This window comes from Erythrolamprus reginae, chromosome 6, assembly GCF_031021105.1.
Source record: "Erythrolamprus reginae isolate rEryReg1 chromosome 6, rEryReg1.hap1, whole genome shotgun sequence".
Taxonomy (NCBI): Eukaryota; Metazoa; Chordata; class Lepidosauria; order Squamata; family Dipsadidae; genus Erythrolamprus; species Erythrolamprus reginae.
Window position 1 is genome coordinate 62,820,414 of NC_091955.1, and position 21,617 is coordinate 62,842,030.

The 21,617-nt window shown below is 41.0% G+C and overlaps 1 protein-coding gene across 2 annotated transcripts in view; it reads left to right on the forward strand.

The window, feature by feature from the left end:
• The window catches only part of UBN2 (ubinuclein 2), a 77,893-nt gene that overhangs the window by 32,938 nt on the left and 23,338 nt on the right, over nucleotides 1–21,617 (forward strand). For both annotated transcript variants that reach the window (XM_070756011.1, XM_070756012.1), the window contains exons 12-13: nucleotides 18,655–18,705; nucleotides 20,316–20,358. In XM_070756011.1, coding sequence (XP_070612112.1) covers nucleotides 18,655–18,705; nucleotides 20,316–20,358 — 94 coding nt within the window. The remainder of the gene's footprint in view (nucleotides 1–18,654; nucleotides 18,706–20,315; nucleotides 20,359–21,617) is intronic.

The following is a 21,617-nucleotide window of genomic DNA, read 5'->3' on the forward strand; positions in this document are numbered from 1 at the left end:
ATATATATATATATATATATATATATATATATATATATATATATATATATATAAATTAGGAACAAGATTCCTTTACACACAATAGATTTTAATATTGTGTGGTATTAATTCCAATATTCACTTAATAAGCTATTATTCATTATATTTTTAAATTATAAAGTTCCTTGTCCAATGTAATTACAGCACTTCACAACTTTCTCAGTCTCTATATGTCTATTTTTCCCCCAAGATGTCTCCCAGTCGTTTCGCTTTGTCATCTTCCTCTTCCTCTCACTTTCTCTTCCTTCCTTCACTTTCTGCTGTCCCTTTTACCACAATCCTTTTCCAATCTGTCTTTTAAGTCATTTTGCAGTATGGTTTATAGCTCAGATCAATCTTTCACTTCTCTTCCACTCTTATTACTCTTTCAATATTCGTTCCTGCAGCTTCCCACCTTCAGTTCCCCACTTTTGCCTTCCAGAAGCCACACTCTCTCGTCCTTAATATCTCCAACTCCACCAAAAAGGATCTCCTTCTCGCTTCTTCCTTTAGATGTTAAAAATTTCCTTCACTTTCTCACAACTTAACCCAGCTGCTTTTCACTCAACATTTCCTTCTTCTCATCACTCTGTTATGCCTCCGTCACTCTGTCCACTGCTCCCTCTGAGATCAGCTTCGCCTATAGGCCTCCGAAAATCAGAAAAAATGTGGCAGAAGTTCACAGAGCTCAGTTTGCTGCTCCGCACTAGCGTGACATTAAACCGATAGTCCTTACTTAATGATGATCACTTAGCAACCATTTAAAGTTACGATGGACTTCCTTGGAGCTACTTAATCTGTTTTCAAAATTCCATTGCCACAATATTTCCCATAGTCACATGATTTAATTTTGGGTTCTTGTCAGTCAGTTTGCATTTACAATTGTTTGCAGTGTCCCATGGTCACATGACAATGATTTTTGGCATTTTTGCTAGTTTATGGTTCCCAATTTCCAGCAAAGAAGTCCAATGGAGAAAAATGACTCATTTAACAACTGCAGCACTCATGTAATGGCAGCAGCAAAAAAGGTCATAAAAATCAGTTGATCAGATCATTTAATGATCACCATAGGAAATACCATAGCTTGCATGATTTTGATATTTGTAGATATAGACCACTGATGTCAAACTCACTGTCAGGGTTCGAAATAACATCAAAAATTAAATCACAGTCCGAGGCAAAAGGATTCCTCAAAGTTCCATGTTGGTACATCTGAAAGAAATCCGATTCTGAAGTCCCAGGTCAAGCCCTTGTCTCCACAGCCCCAAGTCCATCACGTTGATTAATCTTCATCTGCCAACTTGGCAGCAACTCCCATCTCCTGCCGTGCAGGTGGAGAAGTGTAAATACAAAGGATGACCTTGACAGTCTAGAAGGAATTTGTTTTGGCTACATGCAGACATCGCTCATGCAATGACCCCTCTAATATTCCCACAACTAAGAATACATTTTAAAATAGCATAAAGTGTGGCAGGCCAAAGACCCCACCTAAAATGGCTTCATCCTGACACTTGCTATGTCATGTTGCCATCATGTGATGTAATAAAATGTTTTTTCCCTTTGCAGAACTAGGGTGGACACCCCTGATATTACATATTGTGGAATTTGAATATATTTTTCAAGGCCTTCATGGCTGGCTTCTCTTCTGCTGCTGGTGGCTTCTTTTCTGCTGCTGGTGGCTTCTCTTCTGCAGCTGGTGGCCTGCAGTATTTTTTTTTACTGCTTCTTCTTGTACCATTGATTGACCCTGGTAGGCAAAAGAACTGTGCATCATGTTATCTTCAATTCTGTTCATCATGTTATCTTCAATTGACATGGGATATTGGTTGGATATAGGCTTTTCAGGCAGTATGTTGATTGCGTAATATTCCCCTGGGACCAGGGGAAGGTGGTTTTTTTCCTAACTTAAAAATCCACAAAAACCGTATTTTTTATTATATGAGAAGTTCCATATGTAGAGAGGATTGGAAGAAGAAGGGGAAGAGCATTTAAAAAAAATATTTTATTCATAGAATTAACTTAAAAAATGTTAAAGAAAGATTTTTTTAATAAAAACAAAACAGTCAAAACATTAGAAGAGAAAAAAAGTGCATCAAAAAAGACACACACATATATTATCCCCCTAATTGGATACCAATAAATATATTAGAACAATATTAATTCTCCCCCTTGCAAAGCAGGCCCAATACCTGTTTTTCCAGCCAGTTTGACCTATCATCTATCTACTATATAAAGAGGCAAAGTGGTTAAAAGGTGAACCAACAGCAAAGTTAAGCTGTAAAGCTCTCTGTTAGCAATCTGTTATTGTATTTAGTTTGTGGAAAGCCTACAATCACTACAGTCATTATCTCTAATCTGTCCAGAATCAAGTATCCTCATTTGACTCTTAATAATAAAACTTCTTGTTAAGATTTTGGTTGAAAACATCCCAACAACAATGTCTTATTCACCCAAATCATCTGTTGTCAATCCATTTTTCAAAAATGTCCAGTCCAAATCAGTTTCCAGTTAGATTTAGTAAGTCACCATCTTACTAAATCACTAAATCACCATCAATCTTCTTAAGAAAGCCCCATTCACCACTCAATGATCCTGTTAATCCCAAATCTGTAAAATCTATATCTCCTTCAGCCTTCTGCAACATACCTGTAGTTTCCAAACCAAGTTCTTTCTCATTTAAAACTGCCAACAGCAATTTAGATTCCAATCCATCCAGTTGTGAGCTTGGTTTGGCTACAGTTGCTTGTGTTTGGATATTCTCTTTAGGTTGATTTAAAATTCTGTTATTTTATCAAACTTTTTACCAAAGTTTTCAATTTGAACTTGTAGATTAAAAGGCATTCTGTTTTAAAGGCTTCCCAAAGGGCTTTATTTTTAAGTTGGTACATTGTTTGCATTTTAATATAGTGGTCTAACTGGGCATTCACAACCAGACATTTTCCTAGACTTTCCAGGACAGGGAAATTAGACATATTGTAAAAGAGTATCCACAAAGAATATTAAGATAGTATTTCTCACAATAAAGAAGGATGGGGTGGAAAGAAAATTTCCATGAAGCATAAAAAAATTAAGACCACGGCTTTTTAAAAGTTAAGAAAAGTGTGAAATCCCTGTAGTGAAAATGAAAATGCAAACAGATCACTTTCACTATCCAGAAAATCATCATCTTCAATAGGGAGAAAGCAAAAGTAATTTCAACAGCAGAATGAAACATGAAAAAATATTGATTTATTGAAATATTCACATTCAATCCAGCAAGGGGTTAACGAATCAATTAACTTTTAAAAGAAAAATCAAGCTAAAAAAGAAAATTTAAATCATGCAGGTAAAACCCAGGCATGCTTAAAAAACTGATTAGCTGAGAGGAAGCAGGGAGACACAAACTCTCAGACTGCTCCTATTGGAAATTGCAATCCTCAAGACTCCTCTTCCCAGGAGGGTCTATAGTCATTCAGGATTCATCTTGGGTCTTTCCTAGATGCTCCCATTCAGATCTAGGGAGGACTGCCAAAGAACCCATTTTGACAGCAGAATCAGCTGTTCATTGGCAGGAGAAACAAATCCTCCTGGCACTCAGCATGCCATCTTGCGTGAAGTGGGAAGAGCATATTTTCTACAAATGGTGTTAAAACTTTTGAGAGAAAATAAAAATTGATATTGTTCCCAGCGGATATCTGGTTTGTGAGTTTGTAGCCAATCTTTGGCCATTGCTATCAGGAGAGAAAAAAGCTGTGATATATACAGAAGCAAGAATTCTGCATAATTTATTGTGGGATTGTGTGTTGCAAAATGGGACAAACCCAATGTGGTTGATTGTCAGTCATTTCCATTAGCATTGCCATTTCTAGCAACTGTTTAGGTAAATCAAAATGACACACTATAACTTTATCCATGAAATTAATAATTGCACCTAGTCCAAAAGAGCTGAAAGTTGTATTTCTGGAGCTTTGTGGGATAATAAAATTCATTTGCCTGCTGTTGGTCTTCATAACTATTCTTAATTGTTGAGGGCCCCCTGTAAAATGTTTGGAAGGTAGCTTACAAAGATGAGATTCTGGAGTAATTCATATATTTACTTGTGATACATATCTGGAAGTATCTAGTCGTAATAAGATTAAAATAATAAAAATAAATAAAATAAAAACATAAAGGAAGGGCTCACTTTATCTCTGCTGCAGAGATAGATTTCCTCACTGTTTCTATTTACACAGGTGGCACAGTTGGAGTTTGAGGAGACAACAGGGTGGTGGTAGAGGGATATATATTATGAAAATTTCTAAAAATGTTTCCATTGTACTGTACTTCTTATGCTTCAATTCCTTCTTCTCTCTGCCAATCAGCATGTAATTCTGAAATTGTTCTTCTAAATTTTCTGAAGTGCCCTGTCTCACTAATCCATTCTTCAGTTTATCAGAAAGTCATTCCCAAAACTGGTTAATCAAGGCAAAATAATTCCATTATACATCTCTGACATACAATTAAAAATCAACTACTTATGAAGGTGATTATTTCCTTGCTTCAGCTTGTACTTCTCTCAATTTATGATGTCTCTTCTGGCCGCAATATCAAAAGCAGCTCTAAATCTTGCATTAAATTCTGGTAGTTATCTAAGACTGCATCATTGCTCTCAATGAGCGGAATTGCCCATCAGGCTGCTCCTTCCTTCAACAGGCTGAGAACGAAGGCTACTTTACTCCGATCAGTTGGAAATTCTACTGGTCTCTTCACCATGAATAATTCACATTGAATAGTGAAAGTCAGGAATTGATCCTGTGCCCCACTGAACTTCTCCAGCAGACTTCCAGGAGATCAAAGTAACAGTGGCTGTGGGGCAACTTGTGGGGCCACTCCCCAGCTGAGGTAAGCTTTGTCCCAGATACTGTGCTCACTGTATCATGGCACTGTGCAGATTCGTTATTTCTCTATATAGCTGTTTTTGATGCTGCAGTAATGCCTCGGCCACTTGTTGTGCAGAGAAGTTGTTTCAAGGATCTGTTGTCATATTCCAGGCCTTGAAGGCAACTTGTGATGCCTCTCTGCTGAAAAGGCAAGGTTGTCGTCAATACTTTGAGGTAGGCAACATTTTAAAAACAGGAGCAGCATTGATTTCAGGAATGCTATATTGTGCCAGGGTACAATAACAATCCTGAAAGCAAATAAATCTTATAATAATGGGATTATAATAATAGGATTATTTTGAATTTCTTTCTCATGCTTTCTTTTCCAAGACTGAACGGTCTCTTCTAAAACCTTTCCCTCTCGTAATAGTTTGTTGATCCCTTCACCTTTCTCTGGGCCATTTACATTCAATTGCATTGTTGTGTCATACAATATCTATAAAAACAATTCACAATTTACTTTTGCAAATCATTTACTTTTTCAGCCAACAGTACAGCAGTATCTGCATGTAGATGTACACATTTATATTATCGAACAATCTGTTATCACTAGTTTATTATCAAAGCATTCAGTATACATTTATCCATACATTCTTTTCATAGTGGATTGCTGGATGCCACGGTTTCATGCCAAACTCTCACTCAATGCTTAGATCTGTATGGCTGAGCCTGCAAATGTGGTTTACATCACAGATATCTGATTTATATGGAGATATAACCCTGTTTGAGATTTTCTTGCCAGGTTTCTAGCTATTCCAGTAGCATTTATATAGCAATTGGGGAAGAGGTAATTGTTTGTAAAAGTTGGCAGTGATCAGAAGCACTTTCTCAGAGCTGGCCAGGTGAATATCTGTATGAAACATTGGGTTTTAGGGCAAGGATAAATGCCCTTTCTGTACCATCTGCTTCAGTGACCTGCAGAATGTCTGCCCAAGGTTCTGGATCTTTTGGACAGTGGTGGTAAAATTCCCTAGACTGCAATCTCTGTTTTCTACAGAAGAATCATCTGTAGAGAATTCGTCTCTTCTGTAAGGACCACAGATTTATTCCAGAAAAAAATGGATCCATCTTGCAAATAGATTGCTACACATTAAACCTTGTGTTTACCTCAGAACTGATAAAATGTAATCTAAGTATGGATAACATTGTCCTTACTTATCATTTTCATGCCATTTTCTATCTAAGAAATGCATTATCCACTCAACGGATCTTTACATAGTTGGTAAAATCAGTTAAAATATATTACCCCAAATATTAATGAATTCTCGGACTTTTCTGAGGGCACGTGGATAATTTCCAAGCAACCTTGCTATCAGCTGTGCCGTGGATCTTGCTTATCTCTGGAATATGGAGCCAATATGAGTGTTGGAAGACATTGCCCATAAGCATCCTCTCCTTTCTCACAAAGGGTTACTTGATTTATGAGGGAGCTACAGGAAGTGAAGACACACTTAAAGCAGCAATTAAAACAACGAAGAAAATATGTGATTGATGATAGTTGATTCCTATATTGAGGAATATATTACATCATTAAGAGTGATGAACTGGAGTTATTTCTTCACTCTTAATTGTGATTGCAGTGGCTGTGCCCAAGATTACCCTTTCCCTTTTAGGGAGAATTGGAGGGAGGTCTTTTTGCAGGCAATTGTGATTTGTTTACAATTGTTTTGCAAGTAAAATTGCTTGCAAATTATCTAGGAACAGAACTTCGCTTGGATATTTTGAGAGCTATCTTACTCCTGTATCTGGGTTTCTTTGGCTTGATTGACACTCTTCTTTTCTTAGGCAAGTGTTTGGTGAAGGTGGTGAGGCATCAGTTAAATATAGTCCTAGAAAAACAGATTTTTCTACATAATTTACTTTCAGGCTTCAGGCATGAATATGGTTTGGAAATGGTGCTGGTCACCCCAGTGGATTACCTCTGTTGAGATATGGTTGGAGAAAGTATCTTTTGTTCTCAATAGCCATAGCCAAATACCATTGGATATGGTATATTTCTAACTGCCTATTAAATTAGTGCTTAGAGCAGAGGTCCCCAACCGCCGGTCCGCGGACCGGGACCGGGCCGTTGGGGCTTTTCAGCCGGTCCGTGGCGCCAGGGCCCCCTCGGCCTTTCCGCACCACCAGCGGCGCTCCCCCCGCCAGCCAGCCAAGCCCCGCGCCCGCCGGAACTGGCTCCTCGCTCTCCCCCCGCCGCCCGCCGCGTTTGCAGGAGGTGGGGAGGGTTGGGCGGCCCGCCAAGGCCAGGAGGGACGCCGCTGGCCCCCCCTTCCCTCTCTCCGCCCGCCGCTGCGCCTCCTTGACGCCGAGAGGAAATGCCGGCAAAGGCTTTCCTCAGCGGAGGCCGGCGAAGGTGATATTGAATGTCGGGGGAGAACGGGCGGTTGCACGCGCTCCCTATCTCCCTGCTAGCCCACTCGGAATATTCAAAATAAGAAAAACCTTTGCCGGCGAAGGCTTTTCTTATTTTGAATATTCCGAGTGGGCTAGCAGGGGGATAGGGAGCGCGCGCAACCGCCCGTTCTCCCCCGACATTCAATATCACCTTCGCCGGCCCCGCCTCTCCTGCAAACCCCCTTGCTGAGAGCCCGGGGCGAAAGTGCTCTCGCAAAGGTGAGGCGGGCAGGGCGTGCGCGCGTCATCGCTGAGAAGAACGGAGAGAGAACGAGAGTGAGTGAGCAACAGACAGCAAGATAGAGAGAAAGTGAGAAAGAGAGAGTGAGAAAGGGGGGGAGAGAAAGAGATAGCAAGAGAGAGAACAAGAGAGAGAAAGAGCGTGAGAAAGAAAACAAGAAAGAGTGAGAGAGAGAGAAAGCAAAAGAGACAGAAAGAAAACAAGAGAGAGAAAGTGAGAAGAGAGAGAAAGAGGGGGAGAGAGAGAGAAAGAGAGAGGGGGGAGAGAGAGAAAGAGAGGGAGAGGGAGAAAGAGAGAGGGAGAGGGGGGAGAGATAGCAAGAGAGGGAGAGAGGGAAAGGGGGAGAGAGGGGGGAGAGAAAGAGAGAGGAAGAGAGAGAGGAGATAAAGGAAGAGGAGAGAGAGAAAGGAAGAGAAAGAAAGAAAGAGGGATAGAAAGAGAGAGAGAGTGAGAGATGCTCAGTGAGCCTTTCTTTGAAGTTGCCTTTCTTTCTCTTTCTTGCTTTCTTTCTTGCTCTTTTTCTTTCTCTTTTACCTTCCCTTCCTCTATTTCTTCTTTTCTTTCTCCTTCCTACCTTCTTCCCTTACTCTCCCCTTTCATAAGTTTCCTTGCTTCCTTCTTCTGTTCCTGTCCCTTCCCCCTTTCTTTCTTTCTTTCTTTCCTTCCTTTCCTCCCTCCATTTCTTGCTTTCCTTTTCCTTCCTCCCTTCTTTCCTCCCTCATTCCCTTCTTTCACTCCTTCCTCTCTTACTCTCCCCTTTCACACCTTTCCTTGCTTCCTTTGCACCCTTCTTTTGTTCCTGTCCCTTCCCTCTTTCCTTCCTTCCTTCCCACCCTCCGTCCATTCATTCACCCATTCCTCTCTTGATCGCCCCTTTTACGGCGCCGCTGACAGCTAGCTCCCCCCCCCCCACCGGGCCATGGAAAACTGGTCTAGCTTAAAGCCGGTCCCTGGTGCAAAAAAGGTTGGGGACCTCTGGCTTAGAGCACTGCTCGGTAGTCATTCCATTTTTTTCTAAGCGAGTGGTTCCAGTCAGCATGTGAAGAGAAAGGAAGTTAGTGTATGTGGTTGTTCCAACTTTGATTAGTGCACTAGGATGATAACAATGATTCATGCCCATGTGTATTTATACTTTGTGTTATATATTCTATAAGGGGCTGTCTTTGAAATCAGACTTACCATATTTTTCAGAGTATAAGACACACCTTAGTTTTGGGGGAGGAGAATAGGGGGAGAAAATCTGCCTAATAGGTATTCACCTGGCTAGGAGTTCTTAGTCTGGTCAGCTTCGGCACATTATTTTATCCCCTGGTTAGGGCTTTAAAAAAAAATTATTCCGAGAAAGTAATATTGAAAAAGCCTGGGTAAGAGCTGGGAACATCGTTAGCACCTCATTAGGGCTGGAAAGAAACTTATTTGGAGCAAGTAGAGCAGTGAAAAAAAGTCTGCAAAAACTTAAGGCTGGAAAAACATTCTTTGGAGCAAGTAACAATTAAATAATTAATAATAATAATAATAATAATAATAATAATAATAATAAATAATAATAATTTATTAGATTTGTATGCCGCCCCTCTCCGAAGACTCGGGGCGGCTCACAACAAGCGATAAAACAATATTGTACAGGCACAAATCTAATATTAAGAAAAAAAACTAAAAACCCTATCAATTTAAAAAACCAAACAGCACATACATACCAAACATAAATTATAATAAGCCTGGGGGAAAGGTGTCTCAAATCCCCCATGCCTGGCGGTATAGATGGGTCTTAAGTAGTTTACGGAAGACAAGGAGGGTGGGAGCAGTTCTAATCTCCGGGGGGAGTTGATTCCAGAGGGCCGGGGCCGCCACAGAGAAGGCTCTTCCCCTGGGGCCCGCCAGACGACATTGTTTAGTCGACGGGACCCGGAGAAGGCCAGCTCTGTGGGACCTTATCGGCCGCTGGGATTCGTGCGGTAGTAGGCGGTTCCGGAGGTATTCTGGTCCAATGCCATGTAGGGCTTTAAAGGTCATGACCAACACTTTGAATTGTGACCGGAAACTGATCGGCAGCCAATGCAGGCCACGGAGTGTTGTAGAAACGTGGGCGAATCTGGGAAGCCCCACGATGGCTCTCGCGGCTGCGTTCTGCACGATCTGAAGTTTCCGAACACTTTTCAGAGGTAGCCCCATGTAGAGAGCGTTGCAGTAATCGAACTTCGAGGTGATAAGGGCATGAGTGACTGTGAGCAATGACTCCCTGTCCAAATAGGGCCGCAACTGGTGCACCAGGCGAACCTGGGCAAACGCCCTCCTCGCCACAGCCGAAAGATGATGTTCCAATGTCAGCTGTGGGTCGAGGAGGACGCCCAAGTTGCGCACCCTCTCTGAGGGGGTCAGTAGTTCCCCCCCCAGGGTAATGGACGGACAGATGGAATTGTCCTTGGGAGGCAACACCCACAGCCACTCCGTCTTGTCTGGATTGAGTTTGAGTTTGTTGACACCCATCCAGGCCCCAACAGCCTCCAGGCACCGGCACATCACTTCCATTGCTTCGCTGACAGGACATGGGGTGGAGATGTACAACTGGGTATCATCCGCATATTGATGATACATCACCCCATGCCCTTGGATGATCTCACCCAGCGGTTTCATGTAGATATTAAATAGCAGGGGGGAGAGGACCGACCCCTGAGGTACCCCACAAGGGAGAAACCTAGAGGTCGACCTCTGACCCCCCACTAACACCGACTGCGACCGACCAGAGAGGTAGGAGGAGAACCACTGGAGAACAGTGCCTCCCACTCCCAACCCCTCCAGTCGGTGCAGAAGGATACCATAGTCGATGGTATTGAAAGCCGCTGAGAGGTCAAGAAGCACCAGGACAGAGAACAAGCCCCTGTCCCGGGCCCACCAGAGATCATCCATCAACGCGACCAAAGCAGTTTCCGTGCTGTAACCGGGCCTGAAACCCGACTGTTGAGGCCCTAGATAATCGGCTTCTTCCAAGGACCGCTGGAGTTGGAGCGCCACCACCTTCTCAACAACCTTCCCCATAAAGGGAAGGTTGGAGACTGGACGGTAGTTATTAAGCACGGCTGGGTCCAGGGAAGGCTTCTTGAGGAGGGGGCGCACAAGTGCCTCCTTATAAGGAGCTGGGAAGGACCCCCTCCCCAAGGAGGCGGTGACAATCTCCTGGACCCAGCTCCGTGTCACCTCTCGACTGGCCGAAACCAACCAAGAGGGACACAGATCCAGTAAGCAGGTGGCAGAACTCACAGCTCCAATGGCCTTGTCCACTTCATCAGGTGTCACCAAGTCAAACTCCTCCCAGACAGATGGACAAAGACGTTTAGCCCCAGTCACCTCGACTGACTCATTGTCAGCTGATACTGCTATGCAATTGGAGTCGAGTTCCGCTCGGATCCGAGCGACTTTATCAGCGAAAAACGAGTTAAATTCCTCAGCACTGCCCTGCAAGGGTTCCCCAACTCCCCCCTGATTTAGAAGGGAGCGGGTCACCCTAAACAGGGCGGCCGGGCGGGATTCCGCTGATGCAATCAAGGCGGCATGGTACGCGCATCTTGCCGCCTTGAGCACCACTTTGTAAGTCTTAATAAAAGCTCTTACAAGTGTTCGGTCGGATTCGGACTTACTCTTCCTCCATCGCTTCTCTAGACGTCTCTTCTGGCGTTTCAACTCCTGGAGCTCCTCGTTGAACCATGGAGCTCTACGGGGTCTAGTGCCACAGAGAGGTCGCAGTGGCGCAATTCGGTCAAGAGCCTCCGCTGCAGCCTTGTTCCAGGCCTCAGCAAGAGACTCTGCCGAGCTGTGGACGAGCGAATCTGGTAAAACCCCAAGTGCCTTCTGAAAGCCCTCAGGGTCCATCAGGCATCTGGGGCGGAACCTCCTAATCGGTTCCGCCTCCCTGCAGGGGAGGATTGGAGCCAGGAAGTTGAGCCGCAGTAGAAAATGGTCTGACCATGACAAAGGCAATGCTTCTAAGCCCCTTAGTCTCAGACCACTATTCAATTGCTCCGAGAGGAATACCATGTCGGGTGTGTGTCTACCCTCGTGAGTCGGACCCTGAACTACTTGAGTCAGGTCCATGGCTGTCATGGTGGCCATGAACTCCTGTGCTAATCCTGAGGAACCGCCGAGCGACGGCAGATTGAAGTCCCCCAGGACAATGAGTCCTGGGAACTCCACCGCCAGCCCGGCCACCTCTTCGAGCAGCACAGGCAGGGCTGTTGACACGCAGCTGGGAGGCAGGTACGTGAGTAACAAGCCCACCTGAACCCCTAAGTCCAACTTCACAAGGAGTGACTCACAACCCGCGATCTCAGGAGCAACGAGTCTACGCAGGTGGAGGCTCTCCCTGGCTACAATAGCCACTCCTCCCCTCCTTCCCTGGGGTCGAGGCTGGTGCCATATCTGAAACCCGGCTGGACATATTTCCGAGAGAGGCACCACTCCCTCTGGGCCCAGCCAGGTTTCAGTAACACATGCCAGATTGACCTCCTCATCCAGGATCAGATCCCGGATGAGGAGAGCTTTATTCATGACCGATCTGGCATTGAGTAGCAGCAGCTTGAGCCCAGGGCCCGGATTACACTCGTCACCAGGGCTCCGGTTTGAGCTCACGGTACCGGAACAAGGGATCGCTATTAAGCAGCGATCTCTTTTTCCTCCAGAACGGCTAGCCCCGTGACTCCCGCCATATCTACCTCTCCCCAGCAGGACCGGGATATTCTGGCCCTCTGTCACCCCAGAGAAAGATACCCCCATCTCTCCTGTCTCTCTACCGCCAGGTAGGCTAAATTCTGCATTCATACTGACCCTATTGTTCCCATACATACCGTCCCACTCACCCCACCCGTTCATATTATAAAAATTGCAATTACCATTTACCTCATCCATACCCCACCCATCCTGCAAGTTAGTCCCACCATTCATTCGATTCATTTCATATATACCTTCCATCTGATCCCAAATATCCATCACTAAAATTACCCCCCAATAAATTAGTTAAAAAATGTATAAAAATTAAAAATAGTTAATTAATTAAAAAGGTTAACCAGTCAGTTATAAAATTAATCTGAGACAATTATATAAATAGAATCAATTAATATAAAACCAGTTCTTGAAAAAATAGGTAAATTAAAATTCATCAGTCAATCAGCCAATCCAGAACAGGATGATAATAATGTCTTTAGTAAAATCCTTCATTAAGTCTGTTGTAGTTATAGAGCCATCCACCAGGGGCGCAGTTCTTCAATGTAATGCAATAGGGAATACAGGAAATGAGAATGAGAAATGGGAGCAGGGGGAGGAAGAGGGGGAGGAGACGGCAAAGCGACGATACCAACACCCTCAAAGTTCGAGAATTCACTTTCCACTGTTCACTCTCCCCCAGCTATATCCACTCTGTTCTTTTTAGTCCAATCTCAGCCAATGGCCTCAGCTCCACACGACAGCCCCCAACTCGCCTCAGTCTCCTTCCCTTGAACTCCAACGCCGCTCCCTTCATCCCCCCTCGGCACCAGCGACTCTCACTCACTGGTGCCATACAGGGGATTAAGCTGCCGCTCCTTGTCCATCAGATGACATTCCCAGCTCCTCCGCTCTTCCCAAACGACCTCCGGCGCTGGCAACCAACAGCGCCCTCGGCGTCCTCGGTCTCACAAAACAGGCAGGCACGTCCCAGCCTCGACGGTGGTCTCCGCTCCGTCCACTCGACTCCTCCATCTCTTCTGTCATTCCATCGCTACGGCCCCAGTCACTCTCACTTCCTGGTGCCTCGCGTTTCTTTCCTCTCCGTGTCGGCATCGGGCATCGGGTAGGAGCAGACGCCATCTTCCGCTCCCCAGCTGATCACTCCCAGCAGTTTCTCAAGGTTATTTTGTCCCCAGCGCCACAAACACACACAGCAGCATTCGGTTTTTTGGGTTCCCAGCACGAAAGGCTGACAAACCAGAAGGAATCAGACATCTGATCTGGACTGACTCATTTTTTGATGAATTTTGCCGTTGTCTCAGAGGAGCAGCGAATCCTCCATCTTCTCGCCGCTACCCCGGAACCGGAAAGTTTGCAGGCTAATAAGAGCTGGGAAGATAAATAGCAACTAGTTAGAGCTGGGGGAAAAAGCTTCGAAAAAAGCTACATTCAGAGTATAAGACACTATTTTTCAGCCTCTTTTAATGAGCAAATAATGTATCTTATGCTCCAAAAAATATAGTAATAAGCTTCAGCTGATCCAAGCTGTGCCAGTCTATCTGTTAATTGAAGTTAGCCATATTACACTTATGTATTACAGTTGCAGCATTGATTGCTAATTGCCTTCCTCCCTCCCTCCCTCCTCTCCTCCTCCTCCTCAAGGTTATTTAGGATCTGTTTGTTCCACAGAGCATTTGTATGCCGATAGTGTGAGGCTACCAAAATAGTTAGCTATCATAATGTGGTGTTTTTATTTGCATTGCTTAGTCTGTTGGATTTTAACAGCTTGTGAGTCTCTGAACTACATGGTATTTGTGAAAACAAAAACTAGTGTATCAATGTCCCAAATTGAAATTCTGGTAAGACTTAGGCACCCTGATCCAATTCTTTCTACTCTTGGTTTTGAATATTTTTACCTTGCATATGCTACTTGTTTGAAATCTCTGCACATATTTTCAATAATATCCAAGGATAAGGATTCTCAAGGCCATTTCAATATCTTTTCTCTTCTTCCACCTCCTTTTCTTCATTGTTAAGGTATATTTCAGACCATTGTCTTGCTGAAATATCCAGTCTCTTTTCAGCTTCAGTTTTCTCATTGAATATGGGAATTTGTAAGTAAGTGTACATAAATAGTGCGTAATTTCAAATTTGCTGAAAGTTGCATTTAATTTTATACCACGTAGAAGTTGTGTCAACTTCAATGAAATATACAATTTGACAGAAGACCTAATAATTTATATACAATTCTAGATGTGACAGCACTGAAACAAAATAGTGTCATGTTTCAAAATGAGAGCATACAAACTGCCTTCATTTACAAATCCTTTACTAATGAATAGCTAACAATCAAGCGCTAAGATAGGCTCAGAGCCAAATATGCAACTACATGCATCCTTCAGAAATATATACAAGAGAGCAGGGTTTTGCCTGAGAGCCAGACAGCTATCAAGTTTAGTCCCAAGTATAAATTTAACCTGAGTTCAGAAATGCCTAATCTACAACAGTCCCAAGAGTCAAATGCCAGGGAGGTTACTGAGCCAATTCAGGACAAGGAGCTGAGATTTCAGGAGACAGATCTGGATCAAAGGACATAGAAAATAAGATTCAAGTTCAGTGAGTTCTCAGCAAAGAGGCCAACTTGGTGATAGTCCTTCATTGACCCAGATGCAATTGTGGCCCGTTTATAGGCATTTGTGACTTTGCTTCTAAAGGAACTGCATTGCTCAGCTTTTCCAAAGCATCCTCCTGTATATTATCTGCCAAGATTAGTTTTGATTATTTGGCAACTCCTGAGGCTGACAACGTGTTGAATCAGGCCCTCGGTGTATGACTCCACTGAGATTCTATGGAGTAATGATGACATTGGTCCGTTTTGTTTCTCCATTGATCTTTTGATCAACAGGGGCTTCAGCAAGATTGATATCGGGTGCAGACATTCCCCCGCTCCTAGTGGGTCGCCTCGGGGGTCGCCAAATGAAAAGGCACAGACATGAATTTGTTCCAAGTGAGGCGACCCTGACTAAGGTCAGGGTAGCTCCTTTTATTATAAACAGACAATTAGAGGATAGGATACATGTGACAAGCCAGGTCCAATACAAAATGATTGCACAATACTACAGCAGAGTTCATCCAATTGGAAAGGTACAACACTACAGGTGAGTGAGTGAGGAATTTGCTGAACCATGCCTTTTGTGGAATGTGCTTAGGTTAGGGATTGTTTGGACTTAGCATAGATTAAACCTGAGTTCAGCTATACACAGGAATTTCCATCTGCTAAAAGTCAAACGGGGCAACAATAGTGTCTTACAGCAGTAGCCTGGACACTATGTTGCAACAAGCGGGTTCTGAAAAATCCAGACCATTTAGGAATGCATCAAATTAGATAAAACTTTAAGGACAGACCAACTTGATCTCCCACACACTGATAAGAAGAAATGATGCCTTGAAATGCAATTTCTGGCCTGATGGCCTGAATATGATAGCAGGGAATGGTGACTCTCCTAATAGCCCTCTTGGCCCAGAACTGAAAAGAAAGGGAGAATATGCCCTATTAACTAAACGATAACTTGGGATAGATTCATGGTCATGAAATTCTGAGCTCACCCTCTTAGAAGATCTTTACTATGAATGCTCTTTGAGGCCTTCAGCCGTGCTGGGGGAAAAATGACAATTCTCAGTTGTATGGTTTGGAATAGGAGCAAAAGAGCTTTGGCTGTACTTTCTGGTTACATGTGTGATATAAAGAAAAAACATAAAAGCAGTTTGTTAAGGAACAGAGTTAAATCATGATATTTATAGTAGAATATTTGAAGCTATTTCTTATGTCCAAGGGTTGATTTATTAAACGCCATGCGTAACATTTCAAAAAATAATATTTGTGATTATCCATTATGTACTTATGATAATGAGAGAAAACTTTATTATGGGTCAGAATTAGATGAAAACAGAAATTTGAAGATGTTATTCACCAAGAATGAATGCATTAGTTACTTCTCTAATACTTCCATCCTAAGACTGGTGTCATTAGGCCTTCTTTGTGCCCTTTAAAGCTAGTTGCTATTGGTGATTCAGTACTTTTTAAAGAAAAAACTAAATATATGTCATGTATGGTACTTATATCATTTTACAGTAATCCAAACAAGACTCAGTGTGTCATCACAGTCCATTATATATTCACATCTAGCCTTCTATTGCAGTTTAGGATTTGAATCCCTTTACAAACCATGATAAAATATTTCTGTTTTGCCATACCTACTTTTGGGAAAAGTCTACTTAAATTTATAGTAATTAAAATTAATGAATTAATTAATGATATTCTAGGCCAGTGCTTTTCAAATGAATTGTTCAAGTGGGTAACATGCAAATAATTATAAATACAGAAAACAATAAATAATCTTATGTTTAAAATATTTACTATTTTTGCTGTTCAGACAGAGACTTCGTGAGATGTTCTTCTGTTTCTCAAACAAGTGTAGAGATATTTTTCACTCATTAATATTTTTAAAAGATTGATCTTGATTGAGCAGTTACAATGCTGGCCTTCATAGCAATGCTGAAGTGACAAGCATGATTTCTTGGGTCACTCTAGAAATTTGCAAAATTACAAAAACTGACGCTACATTGCATTATTCAACACAAACATCTCGAGCTGTTTGATGTTTGACTCACTGCAGCTGAATAGTCTCCTTTGTGAGGAGATGGATTATTTGCTATTCAAAATTTTCAAACTGAGAAGAGGATATTAAACTTGCAGGATTGTTCAATAATAATTGGACTCTTAAAATAATATGCAAGGCAGGCATATTTGGGTTCTCAAATGTTGAATTGTAATGTATATTAACTTGATCTTTCCAATGTGTAACTAGAGTAAAAGATTTCAAAAATAGCCTTATGAAAGAAGATTCGCCAACTTTGGATAAGATTGAGGGAACATTTGATATACAATCAGTTTTGTGTGATTTAATTTCTGTTGTTAATTTATCATTTATTGCCATACTCCAAATTTCATTATACCACTAATTTCTTTGGATATCCCAATTTCATCCCCAATTTTTAGCCATCCATAATCTAGCTGCCATTATCAAATTTACAATCAATTTCTTTTCTGTTTCATTTATATCATGTTGTTCTACTAGACCAGTGTTTCCCAACCTTGGCAACTTGAAGATATTTGGACTTCAACTCCCCAGCTGGCTGGGGAATTCTGGGAGTTGAAGTCCAGATATCTTCAAGTTACGAAGGTTGGGAAACACTGTACTAGACAATAATGCAATTCTTGGTGATACGGTATATCTAAATATACATTCAAAAGTACTCTAATTTCTCTAAATGCCATGTCCCATTTTTTTGGTGCGCTATCACAATCCTACCATATATGTTTATATGTTCCAATCTCCTGATTTTCTTTTAGTTTACTAATTTATTCTTTCAATTCAATCTGAGGGAATTTCTCCATTTCCACCAGCAGTATTAAAGGAGAAATTCCTGGCTTTAGTTAGTACAGTATCTCCATTTATTCCATGATTCCATTAAATTTTTAGAAAGGGATTTTGAATCCTCCTAGCGATTTTTAAATATTTTTAAAAAACAATATGTATAGGATCACCTACTTCCCTTAATTCTTTCAACTCTATATTCTTCCATATTAAATCTCTAGTTGCTGCTATAATATCTGAAATCACCTCTAATTGATTAGCTACCCAATAATTTCTAACATTTAGAAGACACAGCCAACCCTTTTTTAATGATTTATACCATAATACTTTATTTATTCTTGCTCTCTTACCTCCATTACACTACACCTCTAGCAACCTCTGTATTTGCTTTAATTCTTGTTCCAAAAAATTAATTGGGATTATCCAAAAGAAAAAATTAATTTTTGGTAAAACTTTCATTTTTATCATTGCAGTTCTTCCAAACTTTAATAATTTTACTTTCTCATAAACTATTTTATCTTTTATATCCTTCTTTAACTTTTCATTATTTATTTTCTTTAACTCTTGAATATTTTCGGGAATGTCAATACCTAAATATTTAATACTATCTACTATTTTAAATTTATAGTTTTCTTTCAATACCTCTACCATATAGATGTAACAAATTAATAAAGACAAATTTAATAATTTTTATATTGCAGCCTGTTTCGTATCATCTGATTTAATTATTGTTTGTCATCTGTAGATGATCCTTCATTAAGATATTTATAAGTGATTGTTTTTATGGTTTGCTTGCTGCAGGCACCTGCTGTAGCCTATATTGCAGAGGGCTATCAAATTGTAATTTTTGAGTATATTTGTCTTCAGCCAAGCAGGTATACACATAAATGAGTTCATAAAATGATTTGTGAGAAGTAATTGATAAATTTGATAAATTACAATTATTTCTTCTCCATATGTCTCTCTATAGGATTCTCTTTAAAGAAAGCCGAAGTGTTCATAGTCATCTCACATCTGCTCTGTGAGTATAATATCAACATACAGTGCTCCCTCGATTTTCGCGGGTTCGGACTTCGCAAAAAGTCTATACCACGGTTTTTCAAAAATATTAATTAAAAAAATACTTTGCTGTTTTTTCCCCTATACCACGGTTTTTCCCGCCCGATGACATCATATGTCATTGCTAAACTTTTGTCTGCCTTTAATAAATTCTTTTTTTAATAAACTTTAATAAATAAACATGGTGAGTAATAATCTAAATGGTTGCTAAGGGAATGGGAAATTGTAATTAGAATTGGCCCCACCCTCCTTGCCTTTCGTAAACTCCTTAAAACCCACCTCTGTCGTCAAGCGTGGGGGAACTAAGACATCTCCCCCTGCCTATGTAGTTCTAGTACATGATATGACTGTATGTATGTTTGTTATATTGGGGTTTCTTGCTTTTAGATTTTAAATGTGTAATTGTTATCTTAGATTTTTTAATTATTAGATTTGTTAATATATATTGTTTTTGTTGTTGTTGTGAGCCGCCCCGAGTCTGCGGAGAGGGGCAGCATACAAATCTAATAAATCAAATCAAATCAAAATCAATTTAGGGTTAAAGTATTAAGGGATGGCTTGTGATACTGTTCATAGCCAAAAATAGTGTATTTACTTCCGCATCTCTACTTCGCGCAAATTCAACTTTCGCGGGTGGTCTCGGAACGCATCCCCCGCAAAAGTCGAGGGAACACTGTATATCCTTTTTTTTTGTTTTTCTGCAATTCTTTAATCATGGTTGTCTTCATAATTTATGTTTATTACAGTGATTATTATTGTTCTGGTTGTTATTCCATTGGTAATAGAAATTCAACTTTTTAATGAATTATGGTTGATTGTTGACACTTCCAAAATTTGAATTTTGCAAACAAGTAGTATGCAATACATTTCATTAAACATTATATGAAATTATGCCGTAATACAAAAACAATTTCTAAGGCAAGTAATTAACTAATTGCTATTCAGTTGTAAGAAGTTAATACTGATTTTTTTTACATTTTAAAAATAATAAAGATCCTCTTTATTCTAACGAGGATTTCAAACAATTGCTTCTAGATCATTACGCATCTTATGTGCAGTTATATTTGTGATACGTGCTGCTGCTGTGGTTTACAGTATATGAAAAACACATATAAAGTTCCTCTCTAGTGTTTGATCTCCTTCATAGTGTAATTACTCAAAATCCAGCAATGTAACCTTTCTATGAAAGACTTAGCTTACCTAATTGAATATTCCTAATAATATAATTGAAACTATGGAATAACTTTTTAGAGAAATTCTATTAATCTCCAGGACATGTACTGTTTCCCTTGTCTTATTCTCAAAAGCATGTCCAATTATTTTGAAAAAAAAATCTTGGTGTAATCTTGTATAATGTTTGTTGTTCAAAGTCGTACCACTTCTGCAAGAGTCACCTGGTAAAAATCCTGAATTTAAATAAGCTGTTTCACATGTTGCTTCAATGTGCATATTCTAGATTTAATTAGCTTTCTATCTAGAAATAAAATTATAATGGTAAATTATCACTTGGACCTAGTGCTTGAATAAAAATTACAGATATTCTTAAAATTACCTTTGTGCCGTCCTCTTTAGGGCAAAGAAGAAGGTGATTCTGGCACCTAAACCCAAAGGAAAGGTAAGTAATTAATTACTTACAAATGAAGAAATGAGCAGCTTTTCAATGAAGTATTTTATTGTAGCTGTTTTCTGGGCCATCCAGAATTATTGGTAGTTGGGTAGTATACAACAGGCTCAAACTTAATCCCGACAAGATGGAGTGGCTGTGAGTGCTGCCTCCCAAGGACACTTCCATCTGTCTGTCCATCACCCTGGGGGAAGAACTTCTGACCCCCTCAGAGAGGGTCCACAACTTGGGCGTCCTCCTCGACCCACAGCTGACTTTAGAACATCATCTTGCAGCTGTGGCGAGGGGGGCATTTGCCCAGGCTTGCCTGCTACAGCAGTTGCGGCCCTGTTTGGACAGGGAGTCTCTGCTCATGGTCACTCATCCCTTATCACCTCAAAGTTCGACTACTGCAATGCTCTTTACTTGGGGCTATTTTTGAAGAGCGTTCGGAACCTACAAATTGTGCAGAACGCAGCCGTGCGAGCCGTCATGGGCCTGCCCAGACATGTCAGCATTCTCCAGGTCCCATCAACTAGACAATATCATTTGGCAGGCCCTAGGGAAAGAGCCTTGTCTCTGGAGGCCCAGGCCCTCTGGAATCAGTTCCCCCCGGAGATTTGTATTCCCCCCACCCTCCTCGCCTTCCGTAAGAGTCTTAAGACTCATTTATGCCTCCAGGCTTGGGGTCATTAGATCTTTGCCCCCTGGCCAAATGAATGTGTTGAGAGAAAGTTGATTGAATGAAATGACTATTTTTTATGGTTTTGGGGTTTTTAATTTTAATTAATTAATTGGATTAAGATGTTTCATATTGTTTTATCATATGTTGTAGGCCGCCCCGAGTCCTTGGAGAGAGGCCTCACAAAAGTCAAACAAACAAACAATAAATAAATAAATAAATACAAGAATAATAAATTATTATGGTGTTTGGATAGGATTTGGCATTTTTGTTCACTTATTGAGTCCGTTCCAAGGACCTAGAATAGCTGTATAGTAATCAACTCTACTGGAGTATTTACAGCTTTGTGATTTTCCACATGCTGATAAGTGCATGGTGGCTTTATTTTAATTTAGAAAATAGAAAATAAGTTATTATCTGTTCACAACAATATGAAATCACAACTTCCAGTTCTTTTGCTGGTGTTGGCCATCATATGCATCAAGTTCTTCCCAAGGACCAACAATAATAAATTATGTTGAAGTAATTTACACTTAGATTCATGGTCTAAGACTATGAAAACTTAAAAGTCCTGATCAAAGATCAAAAA